We start from the raw sequence: 16,494 nt of genomic DNA on the forward strand, positions 1-16,494 counted from the left end.
ACCTGGAGAAGAATAAGACCCTTGCTATCTCATCTCCTTGAAGAAGAAACACCATCTGTGTGCAGTGCTGTGGATGCTCCTTTGATGCTACGGGGCTGGACACGTGAGAAATATCCCCAGAGGTGGTGGCCACTCACGTGATCCTCAGCCTCCTGAGGGACAAGAAAAGTCCCATTTCATAGATGTGAGAAGCAAAATGAGGCACACGGAAGGACCACAGAAGATCCCAAAAGGATCTGCTACCCAAGAAGAATGATAATCACTCTGATTTCACAGAACTTGTCAACTTCCAGTTCCTAAAACACCCTTCCCATGCCAGGTTCTGTGTTGAGAACACAGAGGGGAAAACTATGTCCCCAAAGGCCCCACAGTCTGGTTGGGGAAGTAAGCAATGAAAATAGAATTGTGTGATCACTGAAAAACAGCAAATTAGTATTTACTGAACGCTTATGACACACCAGGCTCTGTGCTAAATGTTTTGTGCTATTTTACCTCATCCCCACCATAATCCCACAAGGTACATTTTTATCCCCATTTTACAGAAGGGGAAAGTTGAGAGTAGTGAAGTGATTTGTCCCGGGTCACAGAGCTAAGAAGTGATGGGGCAGGATGTTGTTGCCCAGGCCCTGAGCCACTCACCCGGTGAGTCTCAGACTTGGCTGCCCATGGATAGAATTAATGAAGGAACTTCAGACCTACCAGTGCCCAGGCTCCTCCCCAGGCCAAGTGAACCAGAACACCTGGGGCTGGCCGAGGTATCAGGGCCTCCTAAAAGCTCTGGACCCCCTAGGCTTGCAGCACTGCATCAGGCACACCTGTGAGCAGAGTGGAGGGCGGCTAGCTCCACCCAGGCGATGTCAGAAAGAATTCGAGAGACAGCAGTGTGGAGCTGAGACCTCCCCAGAGACAGGGGATTTCGCCTAGGCTAAAAATGCACGCAGTGAGGGCAGAGTATACAGAAAGTTGCGGCATGCTGGAGAAAAGACAGTGCACCCCTAGGGAAAAAGGCATATATCACGGCGTTTGGGAGAGTTGGTAGCCCCATGAAGTCCCTGTGCAGAGTGCTGGCCTGCAGAGCGTTTCCTATGAGTGGAGGGGCGGGCTGTATCCCTCCTGTGGGGGTCTATTCCTGCAGGGCGCCTGTCCCCATCTGTGGGGGTCTGTTCCTACAGGGCATCTGTCCCCATCTGTGGGGGTCTGTTCCTACAGGGCATCTGTCCCCATCTGTGGGGGTCTGTTCCTGGCTAGAGGGTGCACTCTGTCCCCCACGCCTGTGGGGGCCTGTTCCCTACAGGCCTGTCCCCGTCTGTGGGTTCATTCCTACAGGGCCTGCCAGGGGGTCTATCTCCACAGGGGCATGCCTGTCAGGCCCATTCCATACAGGCATCTATCGGGGCCCAACTTATACATGCTTGCGTCAGGGGATCTATTCCTACAGGGTGTCTGTCAGGGGGTCTATTCCTACAGGGTGTCTGTCCCCATCTGTGGGGGTCTATTCCTACAGGGCATCTGTCAGGGGACCATGCCACTTCACTGCGTGGATTCCACCTGCGCAGAGAGTTACGGATCTCAACATCCAACAGCAGAAAAACAGTTAAGAAACACCCATGGTGTAGACTATTGTGAATGCTTATGGGGGATTTATTATGATATAAAAAATGATTCTGTTAAATGTTAGGTTTTTCAAAGCGGCATTTAAAATTTATATATGCGTTAAGATCAGGGAGAGAAAAACGAAGATATTTCTTTTCTGTTTCAAGGGTAGAAAACAGGCACAGCGTAGAACATGTCCACCTTAAGGAATTTTATTCAGCCATCTCACAACTATCTGGTCACTGTTCCTTTCTTAGCCCTTTGAAATTCTATTAACTTAGGAGGAAATAAAACCTCAGACAGTAGCAAAGTAATGCTGGTAGAATTCCAAATGACACTCCTTTTGTTAGGCAGATTTTTACATCCTTTCTTAGAACAGGCGGAACCCACTCCCGCATTTCAAATTTGGTTCTGATAAGGAACCTCCCTGGCAAGCCGTCAGCTCTGCAGATGGGAGATTTGCCATTTTCTGTTGCCTAAAGCCATCATTTTTGGCCTCGAATTTGACAGAAAGCTTGGGACTACCCCTGTGGGATAATCGAAGGCATCAAAACACCATAGAACTGATATTTAGCACAAAAGTGTTGTATCGTGTTAGGAGATAAAGAATAGTTTCTGCACATGAATAGCAGGAGTGCAGCTCCAGGGAGGCTGAAGGGAGGCTCAGGAGGCCCATGTCGGTGACAAGGCAGGCCTTCCATCTCCTCTGGGCATGGTGGTGACTGCTTTTTGGTCCTAAGCAAACGTCTAGGTTTGAGCAGAGAATGAGAGATAAGGCAACAAGGAAAGTGACTTTGGAAATCTTTTATCATTATCATGAGACTCAGTTTTGGAATACAATTCACAAGGAATGAGATGAAAAGATGCAGCCATTGTAACGGCATCCAGGGGCTGGGGTTGGACACCTGCCCAGCTTCACACTGTGGCCCATGGAACCCTGGCAGGTCCCGTGTACCGTTGTCCACCAGCTGTGCCAGCGGGGTTAGAAATGACCATTTCAAAGGCCACGAGATATCTTACATTGTGTACTTCTCCCAGGAGGCATAAAGTTCTGTGACCCTTTTTTCACATCAGGGGAAGCAAAGTACATTTCAAAAGCCTTTTAGGCATTCAAACTTAAAAAGCAGCTCTAGAGGCAAATTCCAGAAATGTATCAGGACAAAGTTTCTTACAGTAAACTAGAGAACTCACTACATTTTCCTTAACATGATGTATAATCTAGAAAAATGAAGCAAAATTTTATGAAAACAAAAACGTTATGCTCCAAATAAAGCCTAGCATGGACAACAGTACCTTATAGACAGCAGAGCCTCCTTTTAGAACCAGGGCACTTTCTGATGTCGGTCATCCCCAGTCTGCATAGCAGGTGAGAAGAAAACATAGCTTTTTTTGCATTTAAAACTGAAGCACAGTAAATGAAAGTGACTTGCCGAGACCAAGTAGAGTTGGAAAGATGCCAGCACCCGGCTTTCTTCTCTTCCTTCACGGATTTAGCAAATTACATTTCTTCAAGTGTGGAGATGCAGTAGCTGCCCGACTTTTCAGTTCAGCGACTGAATCTGCATCATAGTTGGGTAGGAGGAGGTTCTGGCTTGTTCATTTTGATTTGCCGCTCTACAGGGTAAAATCACAGAGGACCATCCCGGTCAACAAAGTATAAGACCACACCTGCAGCAACTGTGCCCATGTTTATGCTGTGATCCTTGTATTGCAGTCTCACGATTTCCTCTTCTTCCAGAATCCCAAAGTAGGAGTGATAATGATTTAGGTCGCAGGTAGTTCCATAAACACGGGTGTTGAGGACGCTGGCTGTTGTCAGGAATAGGAGTCTCTGGGGTCGAAACCTGGGGGCTCTGCTGCCTGCCCTTTGCCTCGGAGGGTGTGGAAGACCCTCCGATAGGAGCTCCTGAAGGTGGGGCTGGAGAAGCAGTACACCACGGGGTTGAGCACACTGTGCAGGTAGGTGAGGCCGCCCGTGACTTCCGAGGTATGAGCCACTGCACACAGGGCCCTGAAGCTCCCCAGATTCTGGACGATGTGCATCAGGACTCTGGTCAGGAAGCAGGGCAGAAAGCATAGAGTAAACAGCACCACCACCACGGTGACCAGTGCCTGGGCCCGCCGAAGCTTGGGCTGTTTCTCAGGCTCCCGGAGTCTTTTCTGGAGAGCTCTGATGATGCCTGCATTGCAGAACACGATGAGGCCAAAGGGGAGGACAAACTGAAGGCAGGAGAGTGCTTCCTGCCAGATGACGCTGAAGGAGCCGTCTGCCGTGGGGTAGAAACTGTGGCACCTGGTGGAGTTCTGGGCGGCCTCAGAGATGAGCAAGCCTGGGCAGGTGAGGGCGACCATCAGGAGCCAGACGAGGCCCGAGACCCCCAGCGCCGCCCGAGGAGACAGCAGGTTGACCTTAAGCTGACGGTGGACCACACGGAGGTACCGGTCCAAGGCCACGGCGGCCAGGAAGGCCACCCCCACGCTGCGGCTGAGGTCCAGCAGGAAGCGCAGGGCCCAGCAGCCCATGTGGCCCAGATGCCAAGCCTGGAGGCTCAGGTAGAAGACAGCCAGGAACGGCAGACACGAGGCCAACAGCAGGTCAGCCAGGGCCAGGTTGAGCAGATAGACAGCATACGGCTTCCACACCCTGACTCGGAACAGGAAGGTCCACAGCGCCACCGCGTTGCCCAGCAGACCCAGCCAGCACTCCAGCCCCAGCAGGACACCCACAGCTGTGGCCACCACAGTGTTGGGGGCTGAGCAGTTTGGGAATGGCATCACCTGGCTGTGCTGGGCTGCAGGCATAGCTGGAGCAGATGCAGGAGGAACTCTGTCCTCTTTCTTACAAAATGAAAGAAAAGGCCTTTTCCTGCCACAGAGTAGACAAGATCTACATTTCCCCATCAAGAACAGTTCCTCAGCCAAATAGGGTTCACAGCAAACCAAAATTCATTTGGGGAAAGAGGACGAGCAGGGGAGGGAAAAGCCCCTTGCAGTTGTGTTCTGTTTTCTTCCGCCATAAGAAAGGGGAAATCGTGTTTCACTTCACATCACCAGGCTGTAAAGCTGAGGAGTAATGTCCTACGACGTCTGGGGGACCAGGGCTTTGCATCCAGTTATGAAACAAGGAAAGGTTTAACTATGCAAAGACCCCTATGTCTGTATACGATTAAAATGACAATGGAATCAAAAAGATTGTTCTCTACTTTGAGTATGTTTCACGGGGAAATTTTCTTCTTCCTTTTCATACGTAAAGGACGCTTGCTGGAATCCTTCTGCATGGGACTTGATTTTACACACTGGTCAGATGTGGTCTCCCCATTTACTTGAAAGGGGAATTGAGACAACCTGCTCATTCCATAGTCGATGGTTTCATTTGTACTTGTATTTTGTTAAATACAAATTTATCTTATTTTCTCTGCTGGAGTCTTTCCTGCCTAGTATACCACTTGGATTGGGATCTGGACTAGCAGGGCCTGGAGTGGGCTCTGGAAGCATGGAAAAATCAATGGCTTGTAAAGATGCATAGAATCCACTAGAAAGTTAGGTTCGTCAGCCAGGGACATACTCCATATATCCATGTGTCGCTAGTGACAAACGACGCCTGGCACACAGCATTATCAACAGGTATTTCTTGGATGAATAAATGTGTGCAGTCATCGTTACCCTCTGGTGACCCTAATACATCTCAGTCCTTATCCATCGATAACACTATTATGCTTGGTTCTCACCCAATGTTGAACCTAATTTACCTTGGTCCTTACCCACTATTAACCCTAATTCATCTTGGTCTTCACTCAACGTTGACCCTACTTCATCTTGATCTTTTCCCACTTTTGATCTTACTGCATCTTGGTCCTTACCCACTGATGATCCTAATTTATCTCAGTCCTAACCATTCTTGATCCTACTTCATCTTGATCCTTACCAACTGGTGACCCTACTTCATCGTGAGTCTTACCCACATTAACCCTAATTTATGTTGGTTCTCTCCCACTGTTGACTCTAATTTATCTTGGTTCCATTCAGCCTGGTTTGAATTTTGGAGTTAAGTAAATTTTAGTTATAATATTTGTTTCAAATGCTCATCATCACTGGCCATCAGAGAAATGCAAATCAAAACCACAATGAGATACCATCTCACACCAGTTAGAATGGCGATCATTAAAAAGTCAGGAAACAACAGGTGCTGGAGAGGATGTGGAGAAATAGGAACACTTTTACACTGTTGGTGGGATTGTAAACTAGTTCAACCATTATGGAAAACAGTATGGCGATTCCTCAAGGATCTAGAACTAGATATACCATACGACCCAGCCATCCCATTACTGGGTATATACCCAAAGGATTATGAATCATGCTGCTATAAAGACACATGCACACGTATGTTTATTGCAGCACTATTCACAATAGCAAAGACTTGGAATCAACCCAAATGTCCATCAGTGACAGACTGGATTAAGAAAATGTGGCACATATACACCATGGAATACTATGCAGCCATATAAAAGGATGAGTTTGTGTCCTTTGTAGGGACATGGATGCAGCTGGAAACCATCATTCTTAGCAAACTATCACAAGAACAGAAAACCAAACACTGCATGTTCTCACTCATAGGTGGGAACTGAACAATGAGATCACTTGGACTCAGGAAGGGGAACATCACACACCGGGGCCTATCATGGGGAAGGGGGAGAGGGGAGGGATTGCATTGGGAGTTATACCTGATGTAAATGACGAGTTGATGGGTGCTGACGAGTTGATGGGTGCAGCACAGCAACATGGCACAAGTATACATATGTAAGAAACCTGCACGTTATGCACATGTACCCTAGAACTTAAAGTATAATAATAATAAAAAAAAAAAAAGAAAGATAAAAAAAAGAAAAAAAAAATATTTGTTTCTCCACTTATTAGCAGTGTGGTTTTGGGAAAGCAAGTTAACTTCTCTGTACTCCAAGCTCTTCACCTGAGAGGTAAAGATGGTAACACCTCCTTGCAGAGTTATTTTGAGTAGTCAAGGTACTGTTATGGGTAAAGCACTTAGAGCCATGTCTGGGCATTATGAGAACTTGATGCTTTTACTAGAATATGTATTAATGCCTCTCTGATGCATAGACTTAAAGAAACTATTCTTATTATCTCCTAACACGATAAAACACTTTTGTGTGAAATATCAGTCCTATGGTGTTTTGATGCCTTCAATTATAAGATCCAAGTTTAAGACTTTAATAATTATTATTACTAAAGTATACTGCATGTTTATTGCATGTCAATCATTGTTAGTGCTGGCCTAAGTTATTTCAATGAACCAAACAATAGTGAGATGAAGTAGATACAATGTGAAGCTCTATTTTATGAATAAAGAAATGGAGGCACGATAAGATTAGGTAATTTGCTCAAGGTCACAGGCAGGTAAGTGGTGGGACTAGGATCCTCCCAGCCCAAATTTCAACCAGAACTGGGTTCATAGCTTCCCTATGGCTAATGGGTCACGCTTTGCTCCTTTTCAAGTCCCACAGGGCTGTGAATTTGTATGATATTGAGGTAATTTGACTTGCATTCTTCTTGCTTTCATTATTCTGGTATTTTTAAAAATGAGACTACCAGGCCACATATCATCCCCTTTCTGTGTCATACAAGTCTGCATGCCTTTTCATTTTCTAAGGAGGTGAATTTGGAGAGTCCTCCAAGCATCTGGAATTGTGGAAATGTCCCAACTAGTCTCTACACAGTGACACCTTCTATGAACAAGGATCTCTGGTTGCATGCTCATTACGACTTGGTTTTTGGGGAGCAAGAGGATGGAGCACAGCACTGACCTGTGGGTGGTGTAGTTAGTCTCATTTGGATGAATGTTGTCAGGCACAAAATGATCCTCAGAAAAGCTGGCAGCAAATTCAACTCTTTAGTGCTTAAAGTTTCATAAATGCAGGAAAGAAATGGATTGAAATAGATCTCTTGCAACACATTAAAAACTTTAACAGACATTAAAAACTACTCCTTAATTTCAGATTTCAGTTTATACCAGTAACTTCCTAAATTATAAATATTTTAGCTCAACTGGCATGTGAACATTAATAATTACATATTTTCCTTTTTAAAAACTTCTGCACCTTTTTAAAGTATTTTGATTCATCTTCTTCACTTCTGAAAGACACTAAATTGTTTTTCAGACTATCTCTTTTAAAGTTATAATATTTGAGCATCTCCCTTACGGATTTTGATTTATTAAACCTTATCACCCCTAGAGACTATTTTCAGTCATTACTACTATTTCTTCAATACTCTACTTGTTTAGGAAACTTCTTTGTGCTCATTTCAATTTTTATGGTGTATATTTTATTTACGCGTGTGCCTAACTTTAAATGAAAACTAAATTATTGCTTAAACCCACACATACATTTAAGAGTTTTTTGTTTGTTTGTTTGTTTAGAGACAGGGTCTTGTTCTGTTGCCCAGACTGGAGTGCAGTGGCACTATCATAGCTCACTGTAATCTCCAACTCCTAGGCTCAAGGGCTCCTCCTGCCTCAGCCTCCTGAGTAGTTAAGAGTACAGGTGTGTGCCACCAGACTCAGATACAGAAATTTAACTCTCTGCATTTTTCCTTTCTATTTTTTCTGTTATATCTTATAATAATCAGAGAGATGGTTATTCATAAAGACTGAATGAATACTCAGACTTCGATTCTCCTGCTACTTATTGCGAAGTTAGCCCGCTGTGAGGTCTAGGGAGACAATACAGTTCCCACAAGACCACCTTCTGCCTGACATTAACTTAAAGTTTGGGGATCCCCAAGACCACTCTCAGGTTAGATAATTCTCTAGAAGGACTCACAGAACTCACAGGAAGCTGTTACATTCTTAGCCATATCTTTTTTTTACAGTGAAAAGACACAGGTTAAAATCAGCCAAGGGAAGAGGTGCATGGAACAGAACCCAGGATAATTGTAAGCATGGGGCTCCCATTGTTCTTTTGCTGTGAGTCAGAACAGTGTTACTTTCTCAGTATCGATGGATGACAGTGCCCAGACCACTGCCACGCTGCGAAGCTCACCTGGGTCTCCTCATCCAGCGTCTTTACTGGAGTCCCTCACCCAGGCATAGCTGGCCACCTGTGAGGCTGTCTTTAGTCTCCAGCTGCTCTGGGGGCTGAGCCAAGGCTGCAGGACCAAAGCCCCCACCCTAAACCACATTATTACTGTCTGTCTAGCTGAGGGTCCCCAGGCAAACAAAGACATCTCCATTGGGTATGACATCCTAAAGCCTGGGAGATGACCTCCTGGCTACTGAGGGCCGGGATCAGACCTCTTTAACTTTGCCTTTTGGGAAAAGTTAAGCTCTTTTCTTATTTACTCAACAAATTTAGAACACATTGCATGTTACTCATTTCATACTGAGGATACAAATGCTTATAGTGTTACCAGAAAGGGGTCCAGATCCAGACCCCAAGAAAAGGTTCTTGGACCTAGTGCAGGAAAGTATTCAGGATGAATTCATAGAGTAAAGTGAGAGCAAGTTTATTAAGAAAGTAAAGAATGGCTACTCCATAGGCAGAGCAGCCCCAAGGCCTGCTAGTTGGCTATTTTTATGGTTATTTCTTGATTATATGCTAAAAAAGGGGAGGATTATTCATGATTATTCCTCCCCTTTTTAGACCAGATGGGGTAACTTCCTGATACTGCCATGGCATTTGTAAACTGTCATGGCACTGGTGGCAGTGTCTTTTTAGCATGCTAATGCATTATAATGAGCGTATAATGAATAGTGAGGATGAGCAGAGCTCACTTTTGTTACCATCTTGGTTTTGCTAAGTTTTGGCCAGCTTCTTTACCACATTCGTTTATCAGCAAGGTCTTTGCAGCCTGTATCTTCTGCTGACCTCCTATCCCATCTTGTGACTAAGAATGCCTAACCATCTCGGAATGCCATCCAGTAGGTCTCAGCCTTATTTTCCACAGCCCCTATTCAAGATGGAATTACTCTGGATCAAACGCCTCTGACAATAGTACACTCTGACTTTAAGGGGCTTATGGGAAAGACGAATGTGGGAACAGACTTGTAGAGAACAATATGATACAATTAGCTAGAAGGTGCACCTGCAGTGGGGGTGGATGTTATGGAGAGAGGTGTCATGGAGAGAGAAGAATGAAGAGATGTCAGCTAGGGGGCCGAGGGAAAGGGGAAGCTCTGGACAGGGAATGTCCAGTTGGGCATAAGGAAGGAGACCACCCCTCACATCATCTTGTGCCCAATTTCTGCCTCCAAAGAAAGAAGTAAAAACTAAAAGGCAGAAATGAAATCCACAGGCAGACAGCCTGGTGCCACACCCTGGGCCTGGTAGTTAAAGATTGACCCCTGACCTAATCGGTTATGTTATCTATAGATTACAGACATCGTATAGAAATGCACTGTGAAAATCCCTATCCTGTTTTGTTCCGATCTAATTACTGGTGCATGCAGCCCCCTGTCACATACCCCCTGCTTGCTTAATCAATCATGACCCTCTCACATGCACCCTCTTCGAGTTGTGAGCCCTTAAAAGGGACAGGAATTGCCCACTCAGGGAGCTTGGCTCTTGAGACAGGAGTCTTGCCGATGCCCCTGGAAGAATAAACCCCTTCCTTCTTTAACTCGGTGTCTGAGGAGTTTTGTCTGTGGCTCACCCTGCTACACTTAGGCAGTATTTGAAGGACTCCTATGGGTATAGAGAACATACTGGGGAAAGGAAAGACACAGTGTTTTTCTTAGAATTTGAAGAAATTTCTGTAATTGTTTTTTGGAAGAAGAAGTAAAGTATGGAACACCATAATTTAAAATGAGATACTAAATTGTACTCTTTGGTTATAAAAATTAAAACACTCTCATCATGATGCAGAAATAGGAAGATCCATGGAAGAGAAGAAAAAAGCAAATAAAGTTGAGAATGTGGAATATGATAAAGGTGCCTCCATGTGCATTGTACTTGTTTTAAAGAATGTATTCTGCACATTGTTTTCTGTTCCACAATACAGAATTACAGATGCTCTTCCAGGTGGCAGACCTGAGTCAGTCAGGAACTGTCAACCTGGAGATGAGGTGCCTCACTGGGTGGCCTGTGCATCATGTGTGATGAGGGAAGTGCCCCTGCTGTCACTCAGCCATGAATTCCTACACATGGTGGGTTCCAGCAGTCAGCCAGAGGCCATCATCAAAATTGTTTTGCTTTGTATTAAATTAAACTCTAGAAACAGTACCAGGTCAGGAAAGGCAGTCATCAAGGCCATCGACCTCTAGGACTTTACATTTGCTGTGAGTAGACCTTAGTGTGCCAGAAGAAGTTACACATTGAAACCCAGCTTCCACCAGCAAAGAAAGGAGGAAGCCAAGTCAGGACCAGAGCCCCCTCTCTCCTGCAGATGGAGGATACATTCAGGAACTCAGAACCTGTAAGAGAGGTGAGCAGGGGGTTAGCAATGATATGGTTTGGATTTGTGTTCCCTCCCAAATCTCATGTCGAATTGTAATCCTTAATGTTGGAGGAGGGGCCTAGTGGGAGGTGATTGGATCATGGGGGCAGATTTCCCCTTTGGTGCTGTTCTCATGATAGTAAGTGAGTTCTCAGGAGATGTAATTGTTTGAAAGTGTGTGTCCCCTCCCCTTTCTCGTGATAGTGAGTTCTCAGGAGATCCAATTGTTTGAAAGTGTGTAGCCTCTCCCCCTCCTTGTGATAGTGAGTGAGTTCTCACGAGATCTAATTGATTGAAAGTGTGTGGCCCCTCCCCTTTCTCTCTCTTCCTCCTGCTCTGGCCATGTAAGATGTGCCTGCTTCCCCTTAACGTGCCACCATAACTGTAAGTTTCCTGAGGCCTCCCTGCTGCCATGATTCCTGTGCAATCTGTGGAACCGTGAGACAATTAAACCTCTTTTCTTTATAAATTACCCAGTTTCAGGTAGTTATTTATAGCAATGAGAGAATGGACTAACACAGCAATGATGCCTGACATTGCAAATAACTCATAGCTTCCCTTTCCCAGAGAGTGTGCCCCCACAGGAACATAATTCATCACATGGCACAATTCCTGTGCACTCGATCTCATGGGCTGAGGATTCTGCCACAGCAATTCTTTCTCATGTTTAAATTCACCATTCTGTAACTTAATTTTAAAATTTACAATAGATTTCTTATTATCAAGGTAATGTATTCTGTTATAGAAAATATAGGAAAGTGTAAAGTGACATAGAAATAATAATCATCATTTGTAATCCGGCTACCTAGAGATAGCTTCTTGCCAAGATTTTAGTAAATTTCCTCCTAGTATTTTATATAAAGAAGCAAATTGGGTGCTACTGCACACACAATTTGCATTGTGACTTTTTCCCCTCCATTTAATCTGTAATCTTATATAACTTATCATATTAATGTTATTTGAAATATTTAGAACATGAAAAATTTAGTACCATAAGCACAGTATAATGCATATCCATTCAGCCACATCTTTGTTTATTTAATTAGCTTTGCTTTATGAAAGATTTCAATAACTGGAATTGTGTGTGAAAGGCTCTAGAAGAATTTTTTGCATGTGTTTGATTTTATTTTTTTCTGTTTGCTTTTAAATAATTAAGTGTAAAGTCAACCAAGAATATTTTACATTCCTTTTGTATTCTTTCTACACTTGCTAGGCCAGGAATTGAGGAAAGAAAATAGTACTTTGGAATAATTTGCTGAGGAACAACATAAGATGGATTCTCTGAAAATAGAAAATTGCGTCCAGCTACTCAGGGCACAGGTGCAGCTCCTTGGTGTAGACGGGCTATGGGGTGACTTTGTCCACCCATGGGGAATATGTTTGTATCCTGTACAAAGTGTGGTCCTGTCACCTTGTCAGTGGCCTGAAGAGTTGTGGCATGAAGAGGGATGTTTTAAATTCTAATTGAAACTGACTTTCTGTGAGCCTGGATTCCGAGAAGTGCTGCCTGATTTCCATCCAGCTCGAGGCCCTTGGATCCTGAATTTTAGGGACAGGCCCTCATTTTTGTTTCTCTGGCTCATGGCTGGCATTTCTTCCCCAAGCTGTGACACTCGATGAGTCAGGCCCTTGCATGGTTAAATGGTGGGTTCCCACAGGGGTCAGGAGGAGCCCCAGGGCTTGGAGGTCAAGACAATTTTTAAAGACAATCAGATTTTATCAATCAAATATTCATTTTCACATATCTACAGTCATACAAAAACTGAAATGACACTCGCACGTAAGTCCCCACAGTTTGGGAGGCTTAGGGAGAAGGAGACTCTGACTTGATACTCAGATGGCAGAGAGTGACGTCTGGGGGAGGAGGGTCTGCCCCTAATATGGCCAACTTCCACAATAGAGAGCTTCACTGTGACAGAGGAAAGGAGAGGAGAAGAGGAGCTGGTGTTCACAGAGGACCTCGTGCGGGGCCAGCAGGGCCTCTCAACCTGAGATCTTCCATGGGGTGGGGGAGTCAAGGGAGCATTTTATATTGTGCCCTAAAATATAACATCTTGGCTACAGTAAACTAGACATTCTCCAGTGCATTTGAAGAACGTTATGATCTGATTTATGAAATTGTTCTTATTGAGGAGATTACAAGGCACAATTACTATATATTATTTTCAGTGTTTTTTCTTCAGTGGTCATCCTTAACCACAAATGATCTATTAAATCATAGAATCACAGCTTTTTGGAACTAAATGAGGTCTCAGAAATTAACTGAAATCTCTCACTTTATAGATGAAGAAAACAAACCCTGTGGAGATTTATTGCTTTGACTTTGACCAAGTTCCCTTGACTCATGTCTTTTTTCTCCTTGCATCTTCCTAGAATCCTCGGCTGCATCCAATGCTGTGGCCAATACTCTCCTGCAACGCCTGGTGCCCTCAGGGCCCGCGTGGCCCTGATTCTTCTAATCTGCTGTTTTGTTGGCCAGCCCTCTCTCCTCCTCCAGGTCTATGGTTCCCTGTGGGCAGATCCTTGCCCTGTCCCTCTCTCCTTGTAACTCCAATAACCCGATCTAACTTCTTCCCCTCAATTATCAAACTTTATCCTGCTTGTAGCTTAGCTTTGAGCCCATAGTTTCAGATGCTTCCTTCATTAGGGCACCTGGTCAGCCATGCTGCGGACCCAGTGCAACCAAGAGGAGACTCTCCCCTCTGCGGGACTTTCCTCTGTGCAGCCACTCAGCCTCCTCCTTCTTCTCTGGCTGGAAACGTGAGACTCATCCTGGCCCAGGTGCTCCTTCATCATCAAAGCCTCATCGATCTCCGGAACCTCCATTTCTGTCCATGTAGTGTTAGTAGTGGTGGCTCTTTCTTCATATTTCTGTTGCTTACCATCAGCCATGCTTTCTTAAAGTGTCATTCTTGGCACCTGGTCAGAGTAACTTGGGGCACTTATTACAAATTCATATTCTCAGCCCAGAACTAATGAATCAGAATTTATGTGGGTAAGGCCTAGGAATGTACATTTAAAAAGAGTTTCTGCTGTAACAAAGTACTGAAACTTAGTGGTTTAAAACAACAATCACATATTCTCTTATAGTTCTGTATGTCAGAATCCTGGCTGAGTCTTGTGGAGCTACAGATCAGGCCTTGGCAGGTTCGTTCATTCCAGAGGCTGGAAGTGGGCTCTGCTTTCTTGCCTTTTCTGAGGCTGAGGGCTCCTCGGCTCCTGGTCCCTTCCTCTCTTCAGGCAGAAGTGGAGCCTTCTCAAACCTCTCTGCACCCATCTTTCTTTCTTTCTCTCTCTCTTTCTCTCTCTCTCTCTCTTTCTTTCTCTCTTTCTTTCTTTCTTTCTTTCTTTCTTTCTTTCTTTCTTTCTTTCTTTCTTTCTTTCTTTCTTCTTCTCTTTCTTTCTTTCTTTCTTTTCTTTCTTTCTTCTTTCCTTCTTTCTTTCTCTTTCTTTTTCTTTTTCTCTCTTTCCTTTCTTTCTTTCTTGTCTTTCTTTCTTCTTTCTCTTCTTTTTTGTTTCTTTCTTTTTCTCTCTCTCTCTTTCCTTTCTTTCTTTCTTTTTTTCTTTTTTCTTCCTTCCTTCCTTCCTTCCTTTCTTTCTTTCTTTCTTTCTTTCTTTCTTTCTTTCTTTCTTTCTTTCTTTCCCCTTTCCTTCCTTCCTTTCTTTTTCTTTCTTTCTTCTGTTTGTTCCTTCCTTCCTTCCTTCCTTCCTTCCTTCCTTCCTTCCTTCCTTCCTTCCTTCCTTCCTTCCTTCCTTCTTTCCTTCCTTCCTTCCTTTCTCCCTTCCTTCCATTCTTTCTTTCTTCTTCCTTTCCCTTTTTTCTTTTCTCTCTGTCTTTCTTTCCTTATTTATTTATTGAGACAAGGTCTCACTCGTCTGCCCAGGCTGGAATGCAGCAGCACTATCTTGGCTCACTGCAGCCTCTGCCTCCCAGGCTCAAGTGATCCTCCCACTCCAGCCTCCCAAGTAGCTGGGACTACAGGTGTGCACCACCACACCTGGCTAATTTTTGTATTTTTCATAGAGATGTGGTTTCATCATGTTGGCCAGACTGGTCTTGAACTCCTGGCCTCAAGTCATCCACCCACCTCAGCCTGCCAAACTATTGGGATTACAGGCATGAGCCACCACACCTGGCTGCCCTCCTCTCATTGTCACATCATCTGACTCTGACCCTCTGACCTCCTTCATGTAAAGACCGTAGTGATGACATTGAGCCCACCCAGATCATCCAGGATAACCTCTCCATCTCGAGATCCTTGACTTCATCACCCCACAGTCCCTTTTGTAAGGTGACATATTTCCAAGTTCCAAGGATTAGGATGTGGACATCTCTGGCGACCATTATTCTGTCTATCACACATTTTATGCACTAAATATGTAAACTTGGTAGCTTAGACCTTTTTCCCTCATGACTGGGTTACTAAGTGGTTTCCTAACTGGACTTGGCTTCTCTCTCTTCCTCTTCTAATTTCTTTATATGCTTCTGCCAGAATAATCTTTTATAATCTACAAATTTCATCTTGGTAAACTTAAAACCATTCTGTTGATGACCATGTTAAGTCCAGGCTGAGTGTCTGAATTTTGAAAGGATCATGATCTGAGCCATACTATACCTCCAGGTTTATGTCCTGAAGAACAGCTCCTCTACCATTGGGCCAGTCTTTGCACAGCTCCCCACAGGTGAGGAAGCACAGGAGAGGAGGCACAGGTGAGGAGGCGCAGGTGAGGAGATGTAGGTGAGGTGGCACAGGTGAGGAGGTGCAGGTGAGGAAGTACAAGTGAGGAGGTGCAGGTGAGGAGGCACAGGTGAGGAGGTGCAGGTGAGGAGGTGCAGGTGAGGAGGCACGGGTGAGGAGGCACAGGTGAGGAGGTGCAGGTGAGGAGGTGCGGGTGAGGAGGTGTGGGTGAGGAGGTGCAGGTGAGGAAGCACAAGTGAGGAGATGCAGGTGAGGTGGCGCAGGTGAGGAGGTGCAGGTGAGGAGGTGCAGGTGAGGAGGCGCAGGTGAGGAGATGCAGGTGAGGAAGCACAGGTGAGGAGGTGCAGGTGAGGAGACGCAGGTGAGGAGACGCAGGTGAGGAGGCGCAGGTGAGGAGACAGGTGAGGAGGCGCAGGTGAGGAGGCACAGGTGAGGAGGCGCAGGTGAGGAGGCACAGGTGAGGAAGCACAGGTGCAGAATCACAGGTGAGGAGGCACCCACTGCTTCCTCCTGGGCTTTGGTTGACCACCTTCCTTTGGAAATATCCCTTCTCTCTCTCTGATCCTACAGAAAGCTGCCTCAGCTCAAGACCTGGAAAGGTGTCCCCTCTTGTGTGAAATACTCTGCTCAGCACCATGCTACTAATATCTAGATGCTAACTGTCCTAGTGCAGTCTCTTTGTCTCTCTCACTATGCCCTGACTTCTCAGGCACCCGGGACCACATCTCATACTCGTCTTTAAGCCTTGTAATGG

The 16,494-nt window shown here is 45.1% G+C and overlaps 1 protein-coding gene across 1 annotated transcript; it reads right to left on the minus strand.

Annotated features, from left to right (window-relative positions):
• Positions 1–1,509: 1,509 nt before the first annotated feature.
• On the minus strand, positions 1,510–5,250 carry GPR31 (G protein-coupled receptor 31). The gene has a single exon (XM_009206385.4). The coding sequence runs from the start codon at positions 4,492–4,494 to the stop codon at positions 3,409–3,411; it is 1,086 nt and encodes a 361-aa protein (XP_009204649.1). The 5' UTR covers positions 4,495–5,250; the 3' UTR covers positions 1,510–3,408.
• Positions 5,251–16,494: the final 11,244 nt, after the last annotated feature.

Source organism: Papio anubis, chromosome 6 (assembly GCF_008728515.1).
Source record: "Papio anubis isolate 15944 chromosome 6, Panubis1.0, whole genome shotgun sequence".
Classification (NCBI taxonomy): Eukaryota; Metazoa; Chordata; class Mammalia; order Primates; family Cercopithecidae; genus Papio; species Papio anubis.

Coding starts and splice junctions, on each gene's coding strand:
- GPR31 (XM_009206385.4), bottom strand. CDS start 4,494: ATGGGGAAATGTAGATCTTGTCTACTCTGTGGCAGGAAAAGGCCTTTT.